General features: G+C 37.7%; 1 protein-coding gene and 1 long non-coding RNA gene across 3 annotated transcripts; one reads left to right on the forward strand and one right to left on the reverse strand.

The window, feature by feature from the left end:
- The first annotated feature begins 5018 nt into the window (after nucleotides 1-5018).
- LOC126817780 (uncharacterized) lies at nucleotides 5019-11347 on the forward strand. 2 transcript variants are annotated; one of them, XM_056100473.1, is made up of 5 exons: nucleotides 5019-5397; nucleotides 6204-6356; nucleotides 7270-7688; nucleotides 8579-8772; nucleotides 9864-11347. In XM_056100473.1, exons 1-5 carry the CDS (start codon nucleotides 5028-5030, stop codon nucleotides 10048-10050), a joined length of 1323 nt encoding a protein of 440 aa, XP_055956448.1. In that variant the 5' UTR covers nucleotides 5019-5027; the 3' UTR covers nucleotides 10051-11347. The 2 variants fall into 2 exon arrangements, with proteins under 2 accessions (XP_055956448.1, XP_050400882.2); XM_050544925.2 differs by lacking the exons at nucleotides 8579-8772; nucleotides 9864-11347 and adding an exon at nucleotides 8289-8546.
- Nucleotides 11348-20180: 8833 nt separating this feature from the next.
- Nucleotides 20181-22652, reverse strand: LOC126819150 (uncharacterized). The gene is made up of 3 exons (XR_007679524.2): nucleotides 22446-22652; nucleotides 21488-21617; nucleotides 20181-20713 (listed from the first exon to the last, which is right to left on the reverse strand). It is a non-coding gene; the product is annotated as an uncharacterized LOC126819150 (long non-coding RNA).
- Between the last annotated feature and the right edge of the window lie 474 nt (nucleotides 22653-23126).

The raw sequence follows: 23126 nt of genomic DNA on the forward strand, positions 1-23126 counted from the left end.
GAAAATTTAGGACATTTTTCAAAGATGGTGACAAAACGGAAGTTATCTACTCGCACCAAAACAGAAGTTATCTACTCGAACATACAAACAAAAGCTTGAAATGTGCCTTTGAATCAACAATTATCCGGCTCTAGCAGTTTATTTCTAATCGAGCTAAGACCGAATTTCGGTCTTCAGCTAACTTGGATCATCGCTGTACTCGGATAAAATTGATCATTCCACTTAGATATGACTTATGCAAAGTTTACTGTATAGTCTGAAGGTGTGTAATCAAGGGAGAGTGATCTTACATAGGCTAAGTCTGTTCCCCATTCAGTCAACCCGAATAAAAGTATTGTTTATAAATAAAAAAAAAACCAAACTTACTAACCTGTTCTAAGACTAAGACTGACTGACCCCAACCAGGAAATGTATATAATAATTTATCATGTTTTATATTCCACAGTTGTAAAACACCTTGACGACTACCTAGTAGAATCTTATTTAGATAGGTTGACGGATGAACCATAGCAGATATAGCAAAGTGATTCGGATCAAATTCCATCTCAAGATAAATTTCTGAAAAGATAAATAAACAATTGTTACATATTTGGAGTCGCGGTGGCTCAGTGAGTAAGAGAGAGAGCGAGAGAGGCACACACACACACAAACTAGGTCATTTCGGAACTAACATATGGTTCAATTTTATTTCAATAATTCGCTTGCGCGTAGGGGTCTTTAGCAGTGGGAGGAAACCAGGAAAAACCCAGGCGATTGGACAGGCTTGTCATGTACAACCCGGGAATCGAAACTACGCCAGTTGACTCAATGACAGACCTTATGATACAGCGTGCACGTGCTAACAATTCAGACATCCAACCCCCCCGCAGTGAATAATAAGTTGGCTGGCTAACTTGGAGGTCCTGTGTTCGATTCCAGTGGTAGCTGAGAAAGTTCATATGGATTTTCCAAAGTGGTTACCCCTTGCAGTCAGATGTGCAGGACCAAGGGCCTGGCAAGGAATGACATATAGTCGTTAGGGTGGGACGAAAAACCAAGGTCCCATGTCCACATTGGCGTGTACGTGAATATTCCCATGGCAATTGGAATTCAATATAAGAGTAGACTGTAGCGCCGTTGTCCGAGTAAGATTTCACCCATATCACACTGTATGCCTGGTTTATTAGCCCAGTTGGAGCAAAACAGTAGGATGCTAAATCCTATTTAATTTCATTTCTGCTACATAGTACATGTACACATCAAGTTATGGAAGCAATTTTTACTAATAAAAATTAACTTCTTTTTTCATACAAGTTATTAGTTTCAAATTGCACAAAAGTTGAGTCATGGAAGCTGGGTGACGGAATGGTTAATGTGTGTAAGTTGGATCATAAATAAGGTCTGTCATTGAGTCAAGTGACAAAGTTTCGATTCCCCACTTGTATGTGACCAGGAGTAGGGTCGCATGTCCAACTCTGGGGATTTTCTCCAGGTCCTCTGGTTTCCTCCCACAGCTGAAGACCGATACGTGTAAGCGAATTAATGAAATAAAATCAAACCCTATGTTTGTATCAAAATGACCTAGTTTGTGTTGAGTGGATGATATACCATCTCTCTCTCTCCCTCCCTTTCTCTCTCTTGAAATGACCTAGTTTGTGTCAAGTGGACTTAAACCCCATCTCTCTCTCTCTCTCCCCCTCCCTCCCTCTCTCTCTCTCAGTGTGTAATATATAAGTATATAAAGCGAGGTATACCTTCTGTTTTATAATCCCATACTGTTATATTACTCTCAGAATCAACCGATAGAAGATGATTTCCAAACGGTAATAACAAACAAATCTCATTTTCATTGTGCTTTAAAGTTTTTACTGCCTGCAATTATAAAATCATATCAAAATAACAGTTCAAATTATTGTTTCAATGGCATTATGTAATTGAACTGGAATATACAGGTCACAATTCTATGGAATACAAAGGTCAGTGATGTACGGACTTTGTTATCCAGCCCAAATGTAAATTACATTTATACTGATGATTATCAGGCAGTATTTTAACCAATTTGTTATTTTTACAGTTAACCCCTGTTCACTACAATATTTAAAAGCAACATATAATTATCATTTTTATTTAAATAGTAAATTTACTACATGTATATGTAAGCAAAAAGTTTAAAGTCTTGAAGTAAGCATAGCAGCATTACTAGCTGGACACTCACTGAGGGTAATAATGTCAGTGATGGATTTATTGTATTGCATATTTACCTTAGTGCCTCTATGAAATGCCCTGATAATGTTTCTACATCCTGTGAAGACCAGATTACCAGAAACTGCTATACATGTTATATCATCAGGATGGGAATCACCTGGGGAGGGAAAAAAACATATCATTGTTAACTTGACTTGACAGGTCTAGAAATTCGTCATTTTTTGCGAGAATCTAAAAGAGTAATCTCATAATGCAATCTGCACGAATCCTTCAAATCTTAATTAAAATACTGTCTAAATAACAAAATTGTGTTTATTGTTTATTGCCAGGCCAAAATAAACTGATACGGCACCACAGCATTTCTTCATAACACAATTTGTAGCGTTTTGTCCATCATGTAACTTGCAAATTTTTTTATTTATTCGTCGATGATAGACAAATGGCACAATGACCACATGACAACCATAACTGAAATTGCTATAAAATAAAATTCTGCACGACTATGATAATGCCCTCATAAATATTTTAAAAATTAAGCCTCTGTTAATAAGCATTTGTATAAAATAAAAAATCATAACGGTAACGCTATTTAGATCTGGTTTATTGACCTAATTGCAATCGGCATTGGAGATTCTGTCAGGAAAATACCCACTGTTTCTCTCTCCGTGTATTCAGTGTTCTATCAGGGGATTATATTCAATGAAGATTTAAATTTACCTTACAACTGTTCAGAGAATCCATCAATGTATGATCCAGTTACTATTTTAATATCTACCGATACCTAGAAGACGTGCGATTCGCAAACCATGCCGAGATCGTCTTCATTAGCTACATGCCTTTTGTTTTTTTACCAGATTATTAAAATCACTGTAAAATGTGCTAATTACTCAGATAATGAACCACATGGCCAATTTTCACTAAGGTATGACTGTTGTTGTAGCCGACAAGCAAGTTGATTGACTTCTTAATTAACAAGTAATAATTAACCCGTTGTAATTTAGCCTAGAGTAGATTGATTATTTATGATACCATAGTGGCCGATTCATTGTTTTACCAATCGGCTTGAATAAACATCAATCGACTAAAGCTGACAAAATACAGCCCCATGATGAACACTGACCCTGACTGACATTCAATAGTGGCCGATTCTTTGTTTTACCAATTGGCTAAAGCCAACAAAATACAGCCGATTATGAACACTGACCGTGACTGACATTCAATAGTCAGACTCGACAATTCTCCAAGATTTTTTTTGGGGAGGGGGGGCGTTAACTCTTGCGAGAATCCTTGTGCGAAATAGAGAGAGAGAGAGAGAGAGAGAGAGAGAGAGAGAGATGGGGTTAAACATCCACTAGACACAAACTAGGTCATTTTGGGACTAACACATGGTTCAATTGTTTTTATTTCAATAATTCGCTTGTGCGTAGAGGTCTTCAGGAATGAGGGGAAATCTAAGGTGGAGTTCCTCTAACCATCAAATGACAATCAGAATATAATATCATAAATAGAAACTTACTGACAGATATTATTCCTAGTTTGGAACTCTGAAAAAAAAAAAAATACATATCATCAAGTATGGCATAAATATTTTAATTCTTCTTGTTGGCCTATATCTTGTTTGGATCATTTCAACTACTTTTTTTTTTGTTACTATACAAATAATGTGAGAGCAATATTAATGGTCTGCCTGCCAACATTCCGTACTTTTCAAGGCCAACCCCAAAATATCTAGAAGCAAACTTCATCATGCGCGAAAACAAGCAGGATACGGCCTTGCTAGGCTGGTTCTGTGGTGTATAATCCTGTTTATTGCAAACAGCTGGGTAAGCTAAAATTCTGATTCATATGTCATTTTTTGTAAGTTGGCCTTTGATAAGCTCAAATGAATGATATTGTGGTCTCAATGTAAAAAGTATACGACTGGCGTAGAAAAAAAAAAGATGAGGGCAATGGGGTTTAACTTCCACTCGACACAATCTAGGCCATTTCAGGACTAACATGGTTCAATTTTATTTCAATAATTCGCTAGGGCAAAGGGAGTACCTGGAGAAAACCCACGAGGCCGGACAGGTGATCCTGATCCTTGTCATGTTCAAGTGGGGAATCAAAACCGCGCCACTTGACTCAATGACAGACGATCAAACGCGCGCGAGAAACCATTCGCCACTCAGAGCCCTGCGTAGAAAAAACAGGAATGTTAGCCACAGATATATGGCAAACAAAGGCAACAGAATGAAGTCTAGGTGGTCTGTAAAATAAAATATTTATTAAAAACTAACATTGTACGTGTGAAAAGCTTTCCCAACGCAGGTAATCACATGATTTTCTTTTTCTTTGAATTTCAGTCGAACTTCCAGTGGAACATGGTTGCTGATGTAGCCTAATGCCCTAAAGCCGCAAAATATCTTACTGGCAGCAGACATATTTTGTTTTATTATGACACAGATGTCATAGAAATAGAATACTAAACAATTAACTGTTCGGGTGTGATTTCAATTTCACACGTGCTTTATAAACCGGAAGTAAACATTACCGTAAATGAAAATCTCAATTTACGACATTCATATTTTCCGATTGTAAAATTGTTTAGAAATCAAACTCTATGAATTGCTTTTGAGCTTGACAATTACAACAAAACACTGACACCTTCTCTTTATTTGGTTATAAAAATGAGATAACCTCCTTTTAAACCTCATTTTAAATGTCGTTATATCTAAAGACTCATTTATGATATAACCGGAAGTACTAAATGTAAACAAATATCAAATATGGCAGCTTGCATAAAATTTTTCTTGTTGTGCAATATTATTTCTATGTATTGTACCTGATGAGGATTTTCTGAAATGGATTTTTGCAGTTTCATTTCCTGTCAGAATTCTGAAATAACGAATCAACAAGATTATTGTGAAATTAAAACAGTATTTCCCAACAAGAAACAAGCTGTTCATTTAAAATCAAAGTTTGTTGTGAAATGGAAAAGGAATGGCGAGGCTAAATTACATGTGCAGTGTTGGGACCAGATAATAAAAGCCTCTAGAAAAAGGTCAAAAGCTAAAAATAAAACCGACTTACAAATTGTTGAAGAAGAAAAATTTTTGATAAAGGAGGCAGCGAAGACAGTTGAATATTTTGACTCCAAGGAAAAGATCAGAACAGTGGCATCACATGTTGCTGATTTGATTAAAAAATCAAAGCATTTTGTTTGCTTTACAGGTACATGTAGATGAACTTACTATACAGCCCGCTGCCCTGCGACCTATCAAACTCCATACTAGTTCAGCTCTGAACGTAGGTCTCATTACACTCGCCCTGTACGTTCAGGAACCGTCCTATTGAATCCTTGGCGAAAAAATTTCACTTCCCAGTAAATTTTACAGGGCAACTTTTTACTGCAAAACAGTCGCGTGTCAGTCCCTGTGAACGCCTGAACAATGTAAATGAACATCTTAGTGAGAAAATAAGACCTTGCTTACTTCGCTAGAACTAGTATGAGTGACACAACACGCTGTTAAAAAATATATCCCCATCTTCTAAACCACTTTACCGATGCCATTGATAGGGTAACGCACAAATTTACAGACTCGGCCATATAAGATGAAACGAAATTTAGGTAAGTCTGGTGGAAAAAATTGAAATCTTTGAAAAGTTGAGAATCTTCAGTCATTTATTGCTTTGCCTATTCCAATTATAATAATTTACAAACGTCATACAAATAACAATAATGTACATTTGTAGAGTGTCAAATCCATCCAAAAGCATGCTCAAAGCGCAATAAGACAATAGTTGTATACACAGTGAACATTAAGTCTAATTCTCATAGCATTCTTGATTTAAGTGAGTCTTCAGCTCTGATTTGAAAGTAGTCAAAGTTTTTCGGGACTCAGTAAGCAAACCACTGGCTAAGCAGGAAGTCCGAGGTTTCTGTGACCGTTGCCTTATGTGATGCTTTACAATATAAACTGCAATTAAATGAATAAATCATTTTCTTCTTTTTTTATATTTTTTGTAATTTATTTCAGGAGCTGGTATATCTACTTCAGCTGGTATCGGTGATTATCGAGGTAAAAGTGGAAAATGGACGCAACAAGATCAATCACATATAACAGACACTGTTGATTCACCAACAACATCAAATTCTGAGGATTCACCTACAAAAAAATTAAAATTTTCAGGTATTTTGGTTAAGTTGCTTTACATTGCTCATTTAACCATAGAAAGATAGCTGAGTATTGTTTCAACAAAAATTAAACCCAATTCTATTCCTTTACTTTGGAATTTTGATTATTGAGTTAATTTTGAATCAGATATCATGTAAATTTAATTACTTTTTTTTAAAATTTGAAACATCTCCTTTGATTAATCAAGTTTTGGGAGAGAGAAATGGGGTTTAACATCCACTCACAGAAACTAGTTCATTTCGGGACTAACATATGGTTCAATTTTATTTTATTAATTCACTTGCGCATAGGGGTCTTTATCAGTGGGAGGAAACTGGAGGACCCAGAGAAAACCCACGAGGTTGGACAGGCGACCCTACTCTTTGTCACGTACAACCAGGGAATTAAAACAGACCTTATGATGCAACGTGCATGCGTTTACCATTCAGCCAGCCAACCCCCATCAAGATTTTGGAAAGCTGATATACAGTGGTACTGTAAATATAATATACTTGATTGACCTAAAACATACATATTTATATTATCAGGTGGTTGTGTGACCAAATAGTTTAATTTGTGCACTTTAGATCATAAGGTCTGTCACTGAGCCAAGTGGTTTTGATTCCCAGCTTGTACATGACAAGGAAATGAAATGAAATGGGGTTTAATGTCCTACTATTCAACATGACAAGGAGTAGGGTGGCCTGCCTAACCATCTGGGTTTTCTCTGGGTCTTCCAGTTACCTCCCACTGCTAAAGACCCCTACAGAGACGTGTACACAAATTATTGAAATAAAATTGAATTATATGTTAGTCCCGAAATGACGTAGTTTATGTCGAGTGGAGTTAAACCCTCTCTCTCTCTCTCTCTATCTCTCTCTCTGACTGACCTTAAAAATTACCTATTTATTTATATTATCAATATCAGATGATGAAGTTGAAGATGGTAATGATGATGATGATGATGATGATGATGATGATGATGATGATGATGATGGAGTGAACTATGAGGATCTGAGACCAACCTATACACACGAAGCACTTCATAAACTTATGGAAGAGGATCACCTGAAATATGTTATAAGTCAAAACGGAGATGGCCTCCATACCTTATCACAAATTCCACCAGATAAAATTTCAGAATTACATGGAAATGTTTTTGTAGAAAAGTGTGAGAAATGTTCAGAAAGGTATGAACGACAATACTATGTCATGGACGATGAATGCAGTCAATATTTTGAAGATTTAGAAGATTTTAAAAGAACAGATATTAAAAAACCAGGACATGCTAAGAAATGTAGTTTATGTGGGCTCTGTCACAGGACAGGAAGAAAATGTGAAAAAAAGGTTCGACATTTTTTTATACCTATATATGGACGTCTTTATCAGAAATATTTGAGGGTCAATCAGTGTTTTTTTGGTGTTTTTTTTATTTTCAGGCGACTGAAATCTGTGGTTCAAAATCAATTACACTAAATAATATCATGATAAATTCACAATATACAACAATATTTCCAGATGAGAGAGAGAGAAATGGGGTTTAACATCCACTCGACACAAACTAGGTCATTTGGGGACTAACATATGGTTCAATTTTATTTCAATAATTCGCTTGATTGTAGGGGTCTTTAGCAGTGGGAGGAAGCCTTAGAACCGAGAGAAAAGCCATGAGGCTGGAAGGCAACCCTACTCCACTCCTTGTCACGTACAATCAAGAAATCAAAACCACGCCAGTTGACTCAATGATGGACCGTCCAACCTGAGATCTTAAACTTTTATTGATTTACTCAGTTCAATTTATTCAAATTTTTTACACTCACTAGATATTTTCATGGACGTAATGACTATCTCTTTATTTTTAGGAATGTAATGACTATCTGGTTATTTTCAGGAATGTAATGAATCTGTTTATTTTTAGGGATGTAATGACTATCTGTTTGTTTTCAGGGATGTAATGGCTATCTAGTTATTTTCAGGGATGTAATGACTAGGTATCTGGTTATTTTCAGGGATGTAATGACTGGTTATTTTCAGGGATGTAATGACCATCTGGTTATTTTCAGGGATGTAATGACTATCAGGTTATTTTCAGGGATGTAATGACTATCTGGTTATTTTCAGGGATGTAATGACTATCAGGTTATTTTCAGGGATGTAATGACTATCTGGTTATTTTCAGAGATGTAATGACTATCTGGTTATTTTCAAGGATGTAATGACTATCTGGTTATTTTCAGGGATGTAATGGCTATCTCATTGACACTATCATAAATTTCAAGGATAATCTAGAAGACATTATATATGACAGAGCTGTTGATAATGCCCAGAAAAGTGATCTGATGTTGTGTCTTGGAACAACTCTTCTGGTTACACCAGCTAATGAACTGGTTGAAATGACGAAAGACCCCCAGACTATTGTTATATGCAACAGGTAAATTGTTTCAATGGTATTTAGTAATTGAACTGGAATATACAGGGCACAATTCTATGGAATACAATTACTGCTTATTACTGAGCATTCCCCGGTCGTACGTGACAAGGAGTAGGGTCACCTGTCCAACCTAGTGGGTTTCTCTGGGTCCTTTGCTTTCCTCCCACTGCTAAAGACACCTACGCACAGGCGAATTATTGAAATAAAATTGAACCATATGTTAGTCCCGAAATGACCTGGACGTTAAACCCTATTTCTCTCTCTCTCTCTCTTATTACTGAGCGACATTTCCACTAGGATACAAGGTACAGTACAAGTCTTTATCAAATACAGAGGACAAGACACAAGTCTGAAGAATATAATTACTGTATTTAACTGAGCAACATTTCAACTGGTATTGTCTAGTGTTTGTCTTTGGTTTTGTCTGCTTGTGTCGTCAGATGGTAGTGTCTGCTGGGGCTGTCAGGGGTAGTTTCTACTGGGGCTACCAGGGTTAGTGTCTGCTGGGGTTGTAGGGGTAGTGTCTACTGAGGATATCAGTAGTGTCTGCTGGGGCTATCAGGGGTAGTCTCTGCTTGGGCTAGCAGGGGTAGTGTCTACTGGGGCTATCAGTAGTGTCTGCTGGGGCTATCAGGGGTAGTGTCTGCTGGGCTATCAGGGGTAGTCTCTGCTTGGGCTAGCAGGCTTAGTGTCTACTGAGGATATCAGTAGTGTCTGCTTGGGCTATCAGGGATAGTGTCTGGTAGGGCTATCCGGGGTAGTGTCTGCTGGGGTTGTCAGGGGTAGTTCTGCTGGGGTATTCAGGGGTAGTGTCTACTGGGGCTATTAGGGGTAGTCTCTGCTGGGTGACTGAATAGTAAGTATGTGCATGCTGTATCATAAGGACTGTCATTGAGTCAACTGACGTGGTTTCGATTCCCCAGTTGTACGTGACAAGGAATAGGATCATCTGTCCAACCTTCTTTTTCCTCCCACTGCTAAAGACCCCTACGCACAAGCGAATTATTGAAATAAAATTGAACCATATGTTAACCCCGAAATGACATAGTTTGTGTCAAGTGGACATTAAATCCCAACTCTCTCTTTTGTAGACAAAAGACACCTTTAGATTATTTATATAAGAAAGATGGTTGTCAAGGTTTCAGAGTTTACGGTGACTGTGACGTCTTTATGAAGGAAATCATGACCAGTATTTTATCTACAGATGAAAGATTAAGATGGGAGTCGAGACGAACAGAAAGACTTTTATATTATGATAAACTCAGGGGAAAAAAATAGTTTAGCTTAATGTTATCAAGTTTTAATTAAAATATACAGATATTTATTAACAGCTTTATAGCCAATAGTATGATATATATTTTTATCCGCCCACATTTTCATGTGGACGTATATTGTCGTCGCCCCTGTCCGGCCGGCCGGCCACAATTTGTTTGTGGACACTCTGCAGGTCACAATTTTTATCAGATTCGGCGAAAAATATATGGTATATCAAGGTTGTGGACCCTATAGAATTCACAATGTTGATCCGATTTTGATGAAACTTGAAATATATCTGTATAACTCAAAGATCTTGGTTCCTGTTGGTATTCAAGCATATCGGATACTAACTTCCTGAATTATATGTCCCTTGCAAAATGTAGGCGTATCCTGCCTGGCAGCTGCTGGTTTTATTAAAGGTACATTATGTAAGAACTAAATTGGTCTATTGCAGGTTTTTATTTTAGCTTCAAATGTTATATAAACTATTGTTTAGACATTTATTCACATGACCATTCTATAATCAACTCTCTAGATCATTGGATGGCAGAGATTTAAACAGATTGAAATATGATTGCCATTTAATGATTTGATTAAAAAATGGAGAAGTGGGGCTGAGTCTCGATTGACAAGTAACGTTGCTAAGATAATTAAACAATATATACCACATCTTGTCAAAACTTCAAACAGTGATAACTTCACTCAGAATAAAGTAATTTGAATGAAATTTTCAATATATTAATTTTGAATTATCTATTTTGGAACTATTATAGTGAGACCGGCCAATCTTTATCAAAATCCTACATAATGCATCTATAATAAATAATTTGACAGCTATATAATCAGTAGTGTGATATTTTTTATAGGCTGTGATATTTATTTTTTATATATTTTTTCGTGATATTATGCAGCAGATATCTTAATATCTTATTATTGTTATTTTCATTTCATTTCTTAGTTGGTTGCTCTATTTACATCAAATATTATTATGCATCAAATGCTTTAAAATTTTGGGTTTTCTCCGGTTTCCTCCCACTGCTAAAGACCCCCATAAGCAAGCGATTTATTGAAATAAAATTGAAGCATATGTTACTTCCGAAATGACATAGTTTGTGTCAAATGCAAGTGATTTATTGAAATAAAATTGACCCATATGTTAAATCCAAAATGACCTAGTTTGTGTCAAATGGAATTTATAAGGTCTAGAATATATCAGGGTATTTTGTTAAAATATATATCCCTTATTTATTATTATTATATTTTTATATTAATTTGTAACACTTTGTGAAATATACGGGTAAAATAAAGTTATATCATTCTAATGTACATGTAATATATTAACTCATATTGGTGTATTTTCTAAAGTTATATCATAATATATTAAATCATATTTGGTTGTATTTTCTATCATGAATGGTATGTATATTCAGTTAATAAATGATAACTTCATATCTGATTTTGGCTTCACCTCAGGTTTAAGCAGATCCTGTCCATCACTAAAAAACATAGGAGTTATGTTTGATTTAATTAAACAGGCATACGTCATGTTAGACTGGATAACCTGCTCTAAATGACGTCAGGCTGGTTCCTAGTCACTGTGCTATTCGGACTTCATATGCAAGTCAGAAAAGGAGTGACGTAGGAGCGAGTCTGACGTATTAGAGCAGGTTATCCAGTCTAATTCCATGGTGTTTGTCCCATCCGACAATCTGATTAAAACATAGATCCTATTACATTTCGTTTTTTATAGTTTAAAATTTCGTTTTACTTGTCTTTACTACACAAGGATCTGGAAGAGTTGTTATATAACCTGTGTTCTGGTTGATGTGGGGGATTACGGAAAGTTTTGGGCGTGAGATGCACGGAACTCTGGTTAGCCCACTAAAAACATCAATGCTGATTGGTTAGTCAAATGTCTGACATCATAGGGTCAAAAGCCACTCGTGTGACCTCTGACGCAACCTTCCACTACAACCAGTTAGGTCTTCATGTAGTAGAGGCCATCGAAAGTATAACAAAATGACAAAATGAAACGAAATATAGATCTGTATTTTAATCAGATTCCCCATCCGAAGGACTAAACTTTGCCATGACACCTGGCCGCTACTTTTTACAAATGTTCTTTAGTTATCTGGCAAATTCTTAACTCAAGATCAGAATTATATAAGACATTCACCCGCACAATGGTGGGTAATACCTAATCGAGTAATATATAACACCTTGATTATTCATTTCTTTGCGGTGAGGGGATCACGTGGCTAAGTGGGTAAGATGCTAGCTCGCTAGCCTGGAGGTCGGGTGTTCGATCCCTGCATTGGCCGAGAAAGTTCATCCAGATTTTCCGGCGTGGTTCTCCCTGGTCAGTGATGCAGGACGGAGGGGCTGACAAGGAAAGCTGTCTAGTCGTTCGGATGGGACAAAAAACCGAGGTCCCGTGTACCAATTGGCGTGCACGTAAAAGATCCCTTGGCAGTTGGAATTCGATATAAGAGTAGGCCGCAGTGCCGCTGTCCGGGCAAAATTTCCCTCATAGCACACTGTATGGCATTAAACTCCATTTCATTTCTTTGCGGTGAGCCTCGGTGGTTCAGTGAGTGTGGCTAACCTGTAATTGATTCCAGTGTTGGCCAAGAAAGTTCAGCAGGATTTTCTGTTGTGGTTCCTCTTTGTCTGTGGTGCAGGGCGGAAGGGCCTGACAAAGGACAATGTATAGTCGTATGGATGGGACATTGGCGTGCACATGGACATATGGACATTCGATATAATAGTAGGCGTTAGCGCTGCTGTCTGGGGAAAACATCCCTCATAGCACACTGTATTGCATATGCCTGTCTTCATTTGCCCAGTTTAGGAGCAGAACAGTAGGACGTTAAACCCCATTTTATTTCATTTCTTTACTTTGTGGAACAAGTCGGAATCCGGGAAAATTCAATTTCAATAACGGGATCATTCTGCACACAGAGAACTACATACTTTGAGAATATATCTCTGTCCTGAATGGCCTCCATATTGAAAAATTAGTGTACTACAATTTAATAGTATGGGATAGAATCTTGTACCTCCTCATTAGTGAGCCAGCGCCATGCCCACTGAGTTATTAATTACCCGATTAACAATTGAAATAACCAACTAAAAAATAAGAACCCGGCTGGTCGGCAGTGTGTTAAAGATACATTATGGGAGAATAGATAAAGAGCTGACAGTTCTCGTCATAATAGTTAAAAACTAGATAATGTAAAGGTAATTTGTTGAAAATTTCAGTCAAATTGGTCCACTATGAACCGAGATATCAGCTTTGTAAATTTCCGCCTAGCCTCGTTCATCATTACTAAAGTTAGTACGTTAAAAAGCATAGTCTCGATTATCCATTATTTTGATTTAATTATCAATGAGCGTTTGACATCGAGAGTTGATTATGGTCTGTTAATTAATGTCTAATTAATAATTTAGATAAGATTTCAGGCCTAAAGAAAGACCTGCGATAGGCAGATTTAGCTCTTGCATAATGCATGTTTAACTCACGTGCACGGGTCTTAAAATGGTATAAAGTGGAATAAAGTCTTCCAAGGCCGTGGGATAAAAAAAACAACAAGCGAATTAAAGATGCGCTATTCCCTAGCCATGCCGCGCACTCTGCTACAGCACGCGACCGGCATCTACTGTACTCAAATAGAAATGTCCAAATTATGAACAAGTACCACCAACCGTACAACGCAGCCACTTTGAGATCGGGACGTCATATCACAAATAGAAAGTCCGTCAATCGATGCGCAGTGATCCATGGAACAAGCATCCCAAGTGTCAAGTCGATCGTACACATGAATTGGCGGAGTCTAGGGGTTTTTCATTCGAAAAGCGTCAGTTCCCCTAAGAAGAACAACAAGGAGTTGGATAGCGTTTTGGGACCAGCCCCGGTTTCACAAAGTATTCTCAGAATTAAGTTGGGAATTTGCTCAAAATTGTTCGTCTCATTTCAACTAAATTATAGCCCTTTATCAAACTTTTGTTTTTTTTATTGTATCAAATACATCAATAAGAAACTATGTACAAAATTTGTGTTTCTGGATCAAAGATATTTCTCATAAACAGTGAGAATGCTTTGTGAAACCGAGGCCAGTTCCTGGGGCCTGTTTCACGAAATTTTAACGAAGATAAAATCCAAATTTTAGTAATTTTATTGGATAATATAAGATTGATTTTAGTGCTTAACCAATCAAAATTGAAGTATCTACTAAAATTTGGATTTTATCTTTAGTTAAGATTTCGTGAAACAGGGCCCTGTTGTAAAAGTGTATACACCAGTAAGGTAATCTTTAAGTGGTATTTAGTGATTGGGAAACAGAACACAATTTTAATGGAAACAATCACCGGTTTATTCTAAAAGCACGACGTTTCGACAAGTATCCTCTTTTATTTTATGATCAGTAGTGGAATACCGCGTTTTATCAGTGAAATAAAAGTGTTATTTCACTGGCTAGCAGTAGTCCATGTTGTTTTTACCTAAAATGATTGTAAAATCATAAAATAAATAGAACATTTGTCGTTTTGTCGTGAATAACATATTTTATTTCATCTCTAAGCAAGAAAACGTTTATATTTTCACTCATGCAACGCATTCGTGAAAATATAAGTTTTCTTGCTTCTCGATGAAATAAAATATGTTATTCACTCTAAAACGACAAATATCCTCTATATCGTTGTCATTGTGCTTGATAACGATAAGAGGATACTTGTCGAAACGTCGTGCTTTTAGAATAAAACCAGTGATTGTTTCCCATAAAAATTGTGTTCGGTTACCAGTAAGGTAGCAGGGCCCTTATTCATGAAAATTTAAACTAAGATACAATCTAAATTTTAAGAAATATTGCAATTCGATTGGCTGACCAGTAAAATCAATTTGCATATATCCAATGAAGTTGCAGTATTTCGGTTGTAACTTAGTTTAAGTTGTTGTGAATAAGGGCCCAGGATTAATAATTAAATTAATATTATAAGCAACACAGAACCTTTAATATTATGTTTTACTTTTATAAGATGAACGTAATGCTACGCCCTTACGATTTGCACCATTAGCCATGAAATATTTTTGGGGTAAAAAAATGTACATATCAAATTTTTTACGTCCTACATCACTGTTAATTGATGTGAGTGAATTATTTTTCGTTGAATTATTTGCAATTAATTCCCTTTCATCTTTATCCAGATTTGCCTTTTTAATTTGATCTTTGATTTGGTTATATCTATCAATATAAAATTGCTTAAATGCAACATTTGGATTCGTTGAGGAATTAGGTATGGTTCTTGCTTTTACGGACTTTTGTGACTCCACCATGTACGGGGATAAATCTTGGAGACTGTTGGATTTTGAAGAACTGTGCTGTTGTTTGATTTCAAGGTTAGTTAAATAATTTGACATATTATTTGCTCGTGGAGACTGCGGTGACCTGGTGTCCATGACACTGGTTAATGCTGAATCATGTGGTTTTGCGTTGCTAGGATACAAACTATTGGTTTTTGCAGACGGCGATGCCTCAATGTGTTTGGACAGCTCATGGAAACTGGTTGTCGTTGATGGATCCTGTTCTTGTTTGATTTGAAGACCTCCGTCAAGGATAGGGTTATCAACCTTTAACGGTTCTGGAAGTATCCAGGGCTGTGTGTTGCCTGGATAAAAACCATGAAATGCTAGAATTTCTTCATAAGAATGGATGGGTAATTCCTTCTGCTTGCTAGAATCAATGGACAAACCGCCGGGGGTTCCTTCATCTGACACTTCCCTCCTATGAGATCGTAACTGAGATGGAACAACGGGTTGACTGTGATCACTAAAGAAAACAGGTGCTGCTGTAGCGTCTATGGTTCTTTCAACTTCACGGAATGTCTCCGGTGACTCTTCCCATTGCCTCTCTAACAGCTGCCGCGCTGATGGCCCTGCTCGCAACACATCATGTTCTGCACCAGATTCTGATAAATTGCTATTGCGTCCGTCGAGCGGTTCCTGTGAAGTATCCATAGACGAACTGTGCTCCGAGGTACCAACTCGTTTATCGTTATTGTACGCTGAACATGTCGCATTGCTACACGTGTTGGACAACCTAGCCTTTTCCTTTGCTACAGCCTCTCTGAAAAGTAGTGGCTTACCAAAACCACAATTTTCTCGTTGATTTGTATTTAACACTTTTGTGGAAGAAGCCGTATCATTCATCATGGCTACACTTGAAGATGTTTCCGAGGAAAAGCATTTCGGTGAATATAGCTGCACTGAATTATTTGGCATGTGAACGTTCCTGGAATATGTATATATAGGATTACACTGTTGTGATGGGACTGATTCTGGTAGAGGCGGGAGTTCTGATACTGGAATTGATTGAACGGTTCCAAAACCGGAACGTAACACATCGTATGTTTTGGACTTTAAACCTATTGTACCATCATCCCGAGACATTGGTATTCTTCTGTCTTTGGTGAGGTACTTGTTTCGCGGAAGATTAACGTCTGATTTATGGATTTCTTGTTTTATCAGCTGTACAGGAATCCAAAATCTTGATGGTTGAAGATCTGTTTTGGGATATTTTGCTGTGAAAATACAATAAAAATAAATAGTCACTTCAGCAAAATAACTACAGCCATGATAAAGTAAAGTAAACTACATAATAATCAGTTTTTACAAGAAGTTCCTCGTTCGATTTGTTTTGTATTTGGTGCAGTATCCAACGACAAAATTGAGGGGGTTGGATGGCCGAATGGTTAGCACGTGCGCGCTGTATCATAAGGTCTGTCATTGAAGCAACTGGCGTGGTTTCGATTCCAAGGTTGTACGTGACAAGGATTAGGTTCGCCTGTCCAACCTGGTGGATTTCCTCCGGGTCCTCCGGTTTCGCCCCCTCTGCTAAAGCGAATATTGAAATAAAATTGAACCATGTGTTAGTCCCGAAATGACCTAGTTTGTGTCGGGTGGACGTTAAACCCCACCTCTCTCTCTCTCTCTCTCTTCTCTCCTCTCCTCTATACTGGCTCATACCTCCAGGAAAACTCTATTTTCCTGGCAAATTCTTAACTCAAAAACTATATTAGAACTCACCCATGCAAGGTCAGATAACTATGTTAATAATGTATAATAACCCCAAATACATTGTGAACACATCCCTCTGCTATTTCCCTCGTTGTGGAATAATGTAGCCTACGTAACAATAAGTAAGACAGGCCTGGGTATTGCTAACGTCACAATAACAGAAACCCGCCATCGTTGCTTCCATTATGACGTAATTTTAATTGTAGGTTAAAAAATATCAAGAAAATACATAGCATGCATTGTGACGTCAATCGTTTGTATACCTTGTGGAATTTCGACATTTTTGTCTCCATTTAAAATATACTCCATGGAAACGCGACTTTTTAACAAAGCTGCCTTTTCACCATAGGTTAATCTTGTTCTTCGACTTCCATTAGAAAAATAGTAGGACTTCATTTTGATTCCTTGTATGAAGAAGGATTAAAAAAAAAACATCATAATATATATATTTCGATCGATTTGTTATTATACGTAAATCTATTTATCTTGACTGATTTAAATTGCGATAAGAAAATAAATTTCCAAAATCAACAACCTTTGTTTTTTTTCCAGGTAAAATTAGGCTAGTTGGAAGCGGACGTTAAACTCAAGTACACTTGTAGGCCTACTGTGTCTTTCCCTTAAAGGTCGCCTGTCCAACCTCGTGGGTTTTCTCCGGGTCCTCCGGTTTCTTCCCACTGCTAAAGACCCCTACGCGCCAGCGAATTATTGAAATAATTTTTTTTTTTTTAAAAAAAACCCACATATTAATCCCAAAATGACCTAGTTTGTGTCGAGTGTACGTTAAACCCCATTTCTCTCCCTCTCTCATTCCCTTAAAAAGTATAAATTTTGATGAAGATGTAGAAGAATATAGAAACCTTCACTATTTTTCTATTTGATAAGGACGCGTTATTATTTGAGAACTTTTTCGGTTTAAATTATAAATGTAAAACAGAAGAATGACTTCGCGCGGCTTTTAATGTATTTTCCATAAATAAATAAAGATCTTACCTTACGACGACTCCGCCCGTTCTCGTCCACCTCTTATATAAACATTGTGACGTTTCTCTTCTGTTCTTTGCGGGTTGGATGGTCGAATGGTTAGCGCGTGCGCGTTGTATCATACGGTCTGTCATTGAGTCAACTGACATGGTTGTACGTGACAACATAGAACTGTATTAATGGTAAATACATTGGGTCGTAGGACTATATCATTTCGGGACTAATACATGGTTCAATTTTATTTCAATAATTCGCTTGCGTGTAAGGGTCTTCAGCAGTGGGAGGAAACCGGAGGACCCGGAGAAAACCCACGAGGTTGGACAGGCGACCTTTCTCCTTGTCACGTACAACCGGGGAATCGAAACCCCGCCAGTTGATTCAATGACAGACCTTATGATGCAGCGCGCACGTGCTAATCATTCGGCCAGCCAACCCCCAATAAGTTAAAGAGGGATGCCAATTGGATATTGGAACTCAAAATAATATACTAATTTGATCGGGGTTTCTTTTTATTTCCAGCTGGAGGGGGAGGGGGTAGGGGTTGTAGGGTAGAATCGGATTTTCGAAATTTTTAGATGACAGCCGGTGATAATACAAACCATCCTTAACAACTGGTTCCAGTTAGGTCCGAGCATTTTGACAATCAGGCACAATTACGTAAAAAACGATGTATCGTGTTCACATCTGCGTGCACGTAAAAGAACCCCTGACAGTTGAAATTCTAAAAGAGTATAGGTCGTAGCCTCGCAGTCGGGGCAAAATTATCCTCATGGCACACTGCATGGCGCATGTCTTGAATATTGGATATCAGAAGCCCATTTTTTCACGGTAAGACATCGATGATACTGAGCTGAGTAAGTTTTCCATATAATATTTTCCATATATCACACTGCATGGCGCATGTCCATCTTCGATGGCCTGTTTCATGTAATTTCTTTACGACCAATAAAACGAAACGATGTATAAATAATATTATGTAAAGACAACCTACCAACAAAGTGAAATGAAATGGGGTTTAACGTCCTACTGTTCTGCTCCTATACTTGGCTAATGCAGACGGGCAGACGCCATACAGTGTGCTATGAAGGAAATTTTGCCCGGGCAGCGGCGCTACGGCCTACTCTTATATCGAATTCCAACTGCCAGGGGATAATTTACGTGCATTCCGGTTTTTTCGTCTCATCTGAAGGACTGGACGGCTGTCCTTGTGGAAACCACGTCGGAAAATCTGGATGAACTTTCTCGGCCAATGCAGGGATCGAACACCCGACCTCCAGGCTAGCGAGCCAGCGTCTTAACCACCTAGCCACCGTGGCTGCAATCTTATTATTATGTAAGGACAGTCTTACACACTGCAATCTTTATAAAACACAAGAGAGAGAGAGAGAGAGAGAGAGAGAGACATGGGGTTAAACGTCCACTCGACACAAACCAGGTCATTTCGGGACTAACATATGGTTTTAATTATTTATTTCCATAACTCGCCTGCGCGTAGAGGTCTTTAGTAGTGGAAGGAAAACGGAGGACCTGGAGAAAACCCACGAGGTTGGACAGGCGACCCCACTCCTTGTCGCGTACAACCGGGGATTCGAAACCACGCAAGTTGACTCAAAGACAACATGCACGTACTTACCATTCGGCCATTCAATCCCCCAAACACAAGATGAACTTGTCTTAAAATAACAAATTGAAATGAAATGAAATGGGGTTTAACGTCCTACTGTTATGCTCCTAACCTTTGCTAATGAAGACGGCCATACGCCATACAGTGTTCTATGATGAAATTTTGCCCGGGCAGCGGCGCTACGGCCTACCCTTATATCGAATTCCAACTGCCAAGGGATCTCTTACGTGCATGCCAATGTGTACACGGGACCTCGGTTTTTCGTCCCATCCGAACGACTAGACAGCTGACCTTTTCAGGCCCTCCATTCTGCATCACTGACAACGGGAAACCACCCTGGAAAATCTGAATGAACTTTCTCGGTCAATGCAGGGATCGAACACCCGACCTCCAGGCTAGCGAGCCAGCGTCTAACCCACTTAGCCACGTCACCCCCCTTAAAATAACAAACACTAAATAAAAGCTGTGACTTTCATTTATTATAATAAATATTGTAAAGCAAGAATTCTTAGCCGCATTGAATATTTGCGATTTGCCGATTGTGAATCAACATGAGTCAAGAAATTTAAGCAACTTGACCCAGATGAACGTTTGAAACTTGTCCTCGTTATATCTGATGCACCAAGACATTTGTTCAAACTAGATTTCTGGGACCTGTTTCACGAAATTTTAACTAAAGATAAAATCCAAATTTTAGTAGATACTTCAATTTTGATTGGCTAAGCACTAAAATCAATCTAATATTATCCAATCAAATTACTATAATTTGGCTTTTATCTTAGTTAAAATTTTGGGAAACAGGCCCCAGAGCATTTATTTTTCTTTTTTACAATATCATAATATCAGTGGAAATGGCGTTGATCTTCTAGGCTGTACCGTATACTATTTGTCTGCCGACTTGAAGTACGTTGAAAATCACATCTGTTGTTGTTTTTAAAGGGTCTGGAATGTTTGGTTTGTTTATCTTCGTAGTTTTTATTTACTCTAAAGGCCACTCTGGCTCACTGAAAGAGAAAAATATGGATGTTTAGCATGTCGTAGGCACATACTTGAGGATGGAGTAAGATAATCCTTATTTTACGCGTAATACAGCAAACAAAATTTTGGCCGCACAGTTAGGTTTTTGTCTACTCGTCTTTGAATTCCGACTGCCAAGGGATTTTTTACGCGCACTTCCACCTCTAACAATTGAGAACAGGGCTTGAAAAAAGACCCGATGTTTTGTTCTCTTTCAACGCCCAAATTTGCACCCCGGGAATTCTAGTGTCCTGGGTCCTGTTTCACGAAATTTTAACTAAAGATAAAATCCAAATTTTAGTAGATACTTCAATTTTGATTGGCCAAGCACTACAATCAGTGTAATATTATCCAATGAAATTACTAAAATTTGGATTTTATCTTAGTTAAAATTTCGTGAAACAGGCCCCTGATTTTTACTTTAAGGACTCCGAGATTAGTAACACACAGTAACAGAATTATATTGATGATAAATATTTCAATTCTAAATATATTATTTACACAATTTTACACGACTCTAAATTGAAAAAAAAAACCCCAAAAAACTGGAGCAAATGAGGTCAAAGTTTTTTTCCCCATAGCAAATCTAAAAGATAATTTTAGCATTATTTTTTTTTGTCATTTAAATATAATTACAGTGATCCCATCTCTGAAAATTACACACAGTTTGAAATCTCTGTTATTTATCTTTATTCTCGAACTTTCTGCCGAATTTAGATTTATTTTTGAAATGAGATTTGCATGACAAGGGGTATACTTACTTCTCGACACAAATGGCAACACCACCTGAACCAGAGCAGGTTTGATTCTCTCCACAGACTTCACCGTTGCATTTACATTCACCCCCAGAACAAGTTAGAGGTTCACAACACTTAACATTTTTACACTGGTCTAAAATTTAAAACAAAAACATAAAAGCATTGGCTTAAAGCAAAGCGTCTTACCGATAATATTTCAATGTTGCAGATTTTCCGCCAATGCGCTATGAGGGAAGGGGGGTTGGATGGCTGAATGGTTAGCGTGCGCGCGCTGTATCATAAAGTCTGTCATTGAGTCGACTGGCGTGGTTTCGAATCCCCGGTTGTACGTGACAAGGAGTAGGGTCGCCTGTCCAACCTCGTGGGTTTTCTCCGGGTCCTCCGGTTTCCTCCCACTGCTAAAGACCCCTATGCGCAAGCGAATTATTGAAATAAAATTAAAACCATATGTTAGTCCCGAAATGACCTAGTTTGTGTCGAGTGGACGTTAAACCCCATTTCTCTCTCTCGCTATGAGGAAAATTTTGTCGGGACAGCGGCACTGCCGCCTACACTTGTATATCGAATTCAAACTGACAAGGCCTATATATGCACTTATATCGAATTCAAATTGTCAAGGGTTATTTTATAGGCATGCTAACATAAACACAGCACATGACCTAGGGTTTTCGTCCAATCCGAATGACTATTGAAACCGACGAGCCAGCAGCATGCTAAACATCGACAAACCAACAAACAAACAAATACGTTCAAGTCTAATTCTTTCTCAATTTTATGACTACAGTATTTACATGTATTGATGTACTTTTTCTACTTTCTATTCCTGTCCCAAAGTACAGGAGATAGCAGTCTAATTTTCCAAATTGCAAACATAGCTTTCCCCTTCTCCCCCACGCCTGTCTGCTTTGCGTTTTCATGACCAACGCGCTTTTAGTTAATGAACCAAAATATAAAGTCTTACCACAGCATCTCTCACAAACACCGGCATGCTTTACCCTTTCACAGCTGACGTTTCTCAACGATGGTCTGTTATGTCTATTACGATGACCGCTACGACTCGCTTCAGCAACAATCATAACTACAGCAACCAAGAGAAGAACGGTCAGCAAAAAACGCATGATGATAAATCTTTCAGATCAACGACTATACAGAAATACAGAAAGGAAAGTGATTAATTCAGAGATATCTGTGTCTTTTATACTATTCACGGGTAGACAGCTGCTAATATATTTTACAGAAATAGAAAAGTTACAAGTTTCTGAAATGTTAACATGTTGTTTGACAACTTTTATTAAAATTATCAACGTCATTTATCGATTTTTTTACAAGATAGTTTGAGCTTTTTACAAGATAGTTTGAGCTTGTGGTGGCTTTGCTTTGGGAGTATTTTTCCAGTTGTGTATGTGGAGGTTTGGTGTCGCTATTTGATTCGATAACCAGTCTCAAGTGATCACGTGTTCATGTGAATTGAGTGAAACGACACCAGTTTCGTATCTACATCTACTTAATTTTTTTCTTCTAAACATATTTACATATAATGGCAATAAGTTTAAACGTAACAGAGTGATATTTCTTTTGGTTACTTTTGGAATATTTACAGACAAGTATTGTTCTGGAATTAAATTAAGCTTGAATAAACATT

Source organism: Patella vulgata, chromosome 4, assembly GCF_932274485.2.
Source record: "Patella vulgata chromosome 4, xgPatVulg1.2, whole genome shotgun sequence".
In the NCBI taxonomy this organism is placed as follows: Eukaryota; Metazoa; Mollusca; class Gastropoda; family Patellidae; genus Patella; species Patella vulgata.

Bases quoted from the DNA above. Each gene is read 5' to 3' on its own strand.
- LOC126817780 (XM_056100473.1), top strand. From the start codon at position 5,028: ATGGATTTTTGCAGTTTCATTTCCTGTCAGAATTCTGAAATAACGAAT. The intron at 6,357-7,269 runs GTATTTTGGTTA...TATCAATATCAG, and splicing joins AAAAAAATTAAAATTTTCAG to ATGATGAAGTTGAAGATGGT. The intron at 7,689-8,578 runs GTTCGACATTTT...GGTTATTTTCAG, and splicing joins GAAGAAAATGTGAAAAAAAG to GGATGTAATGGCTATCTCAT.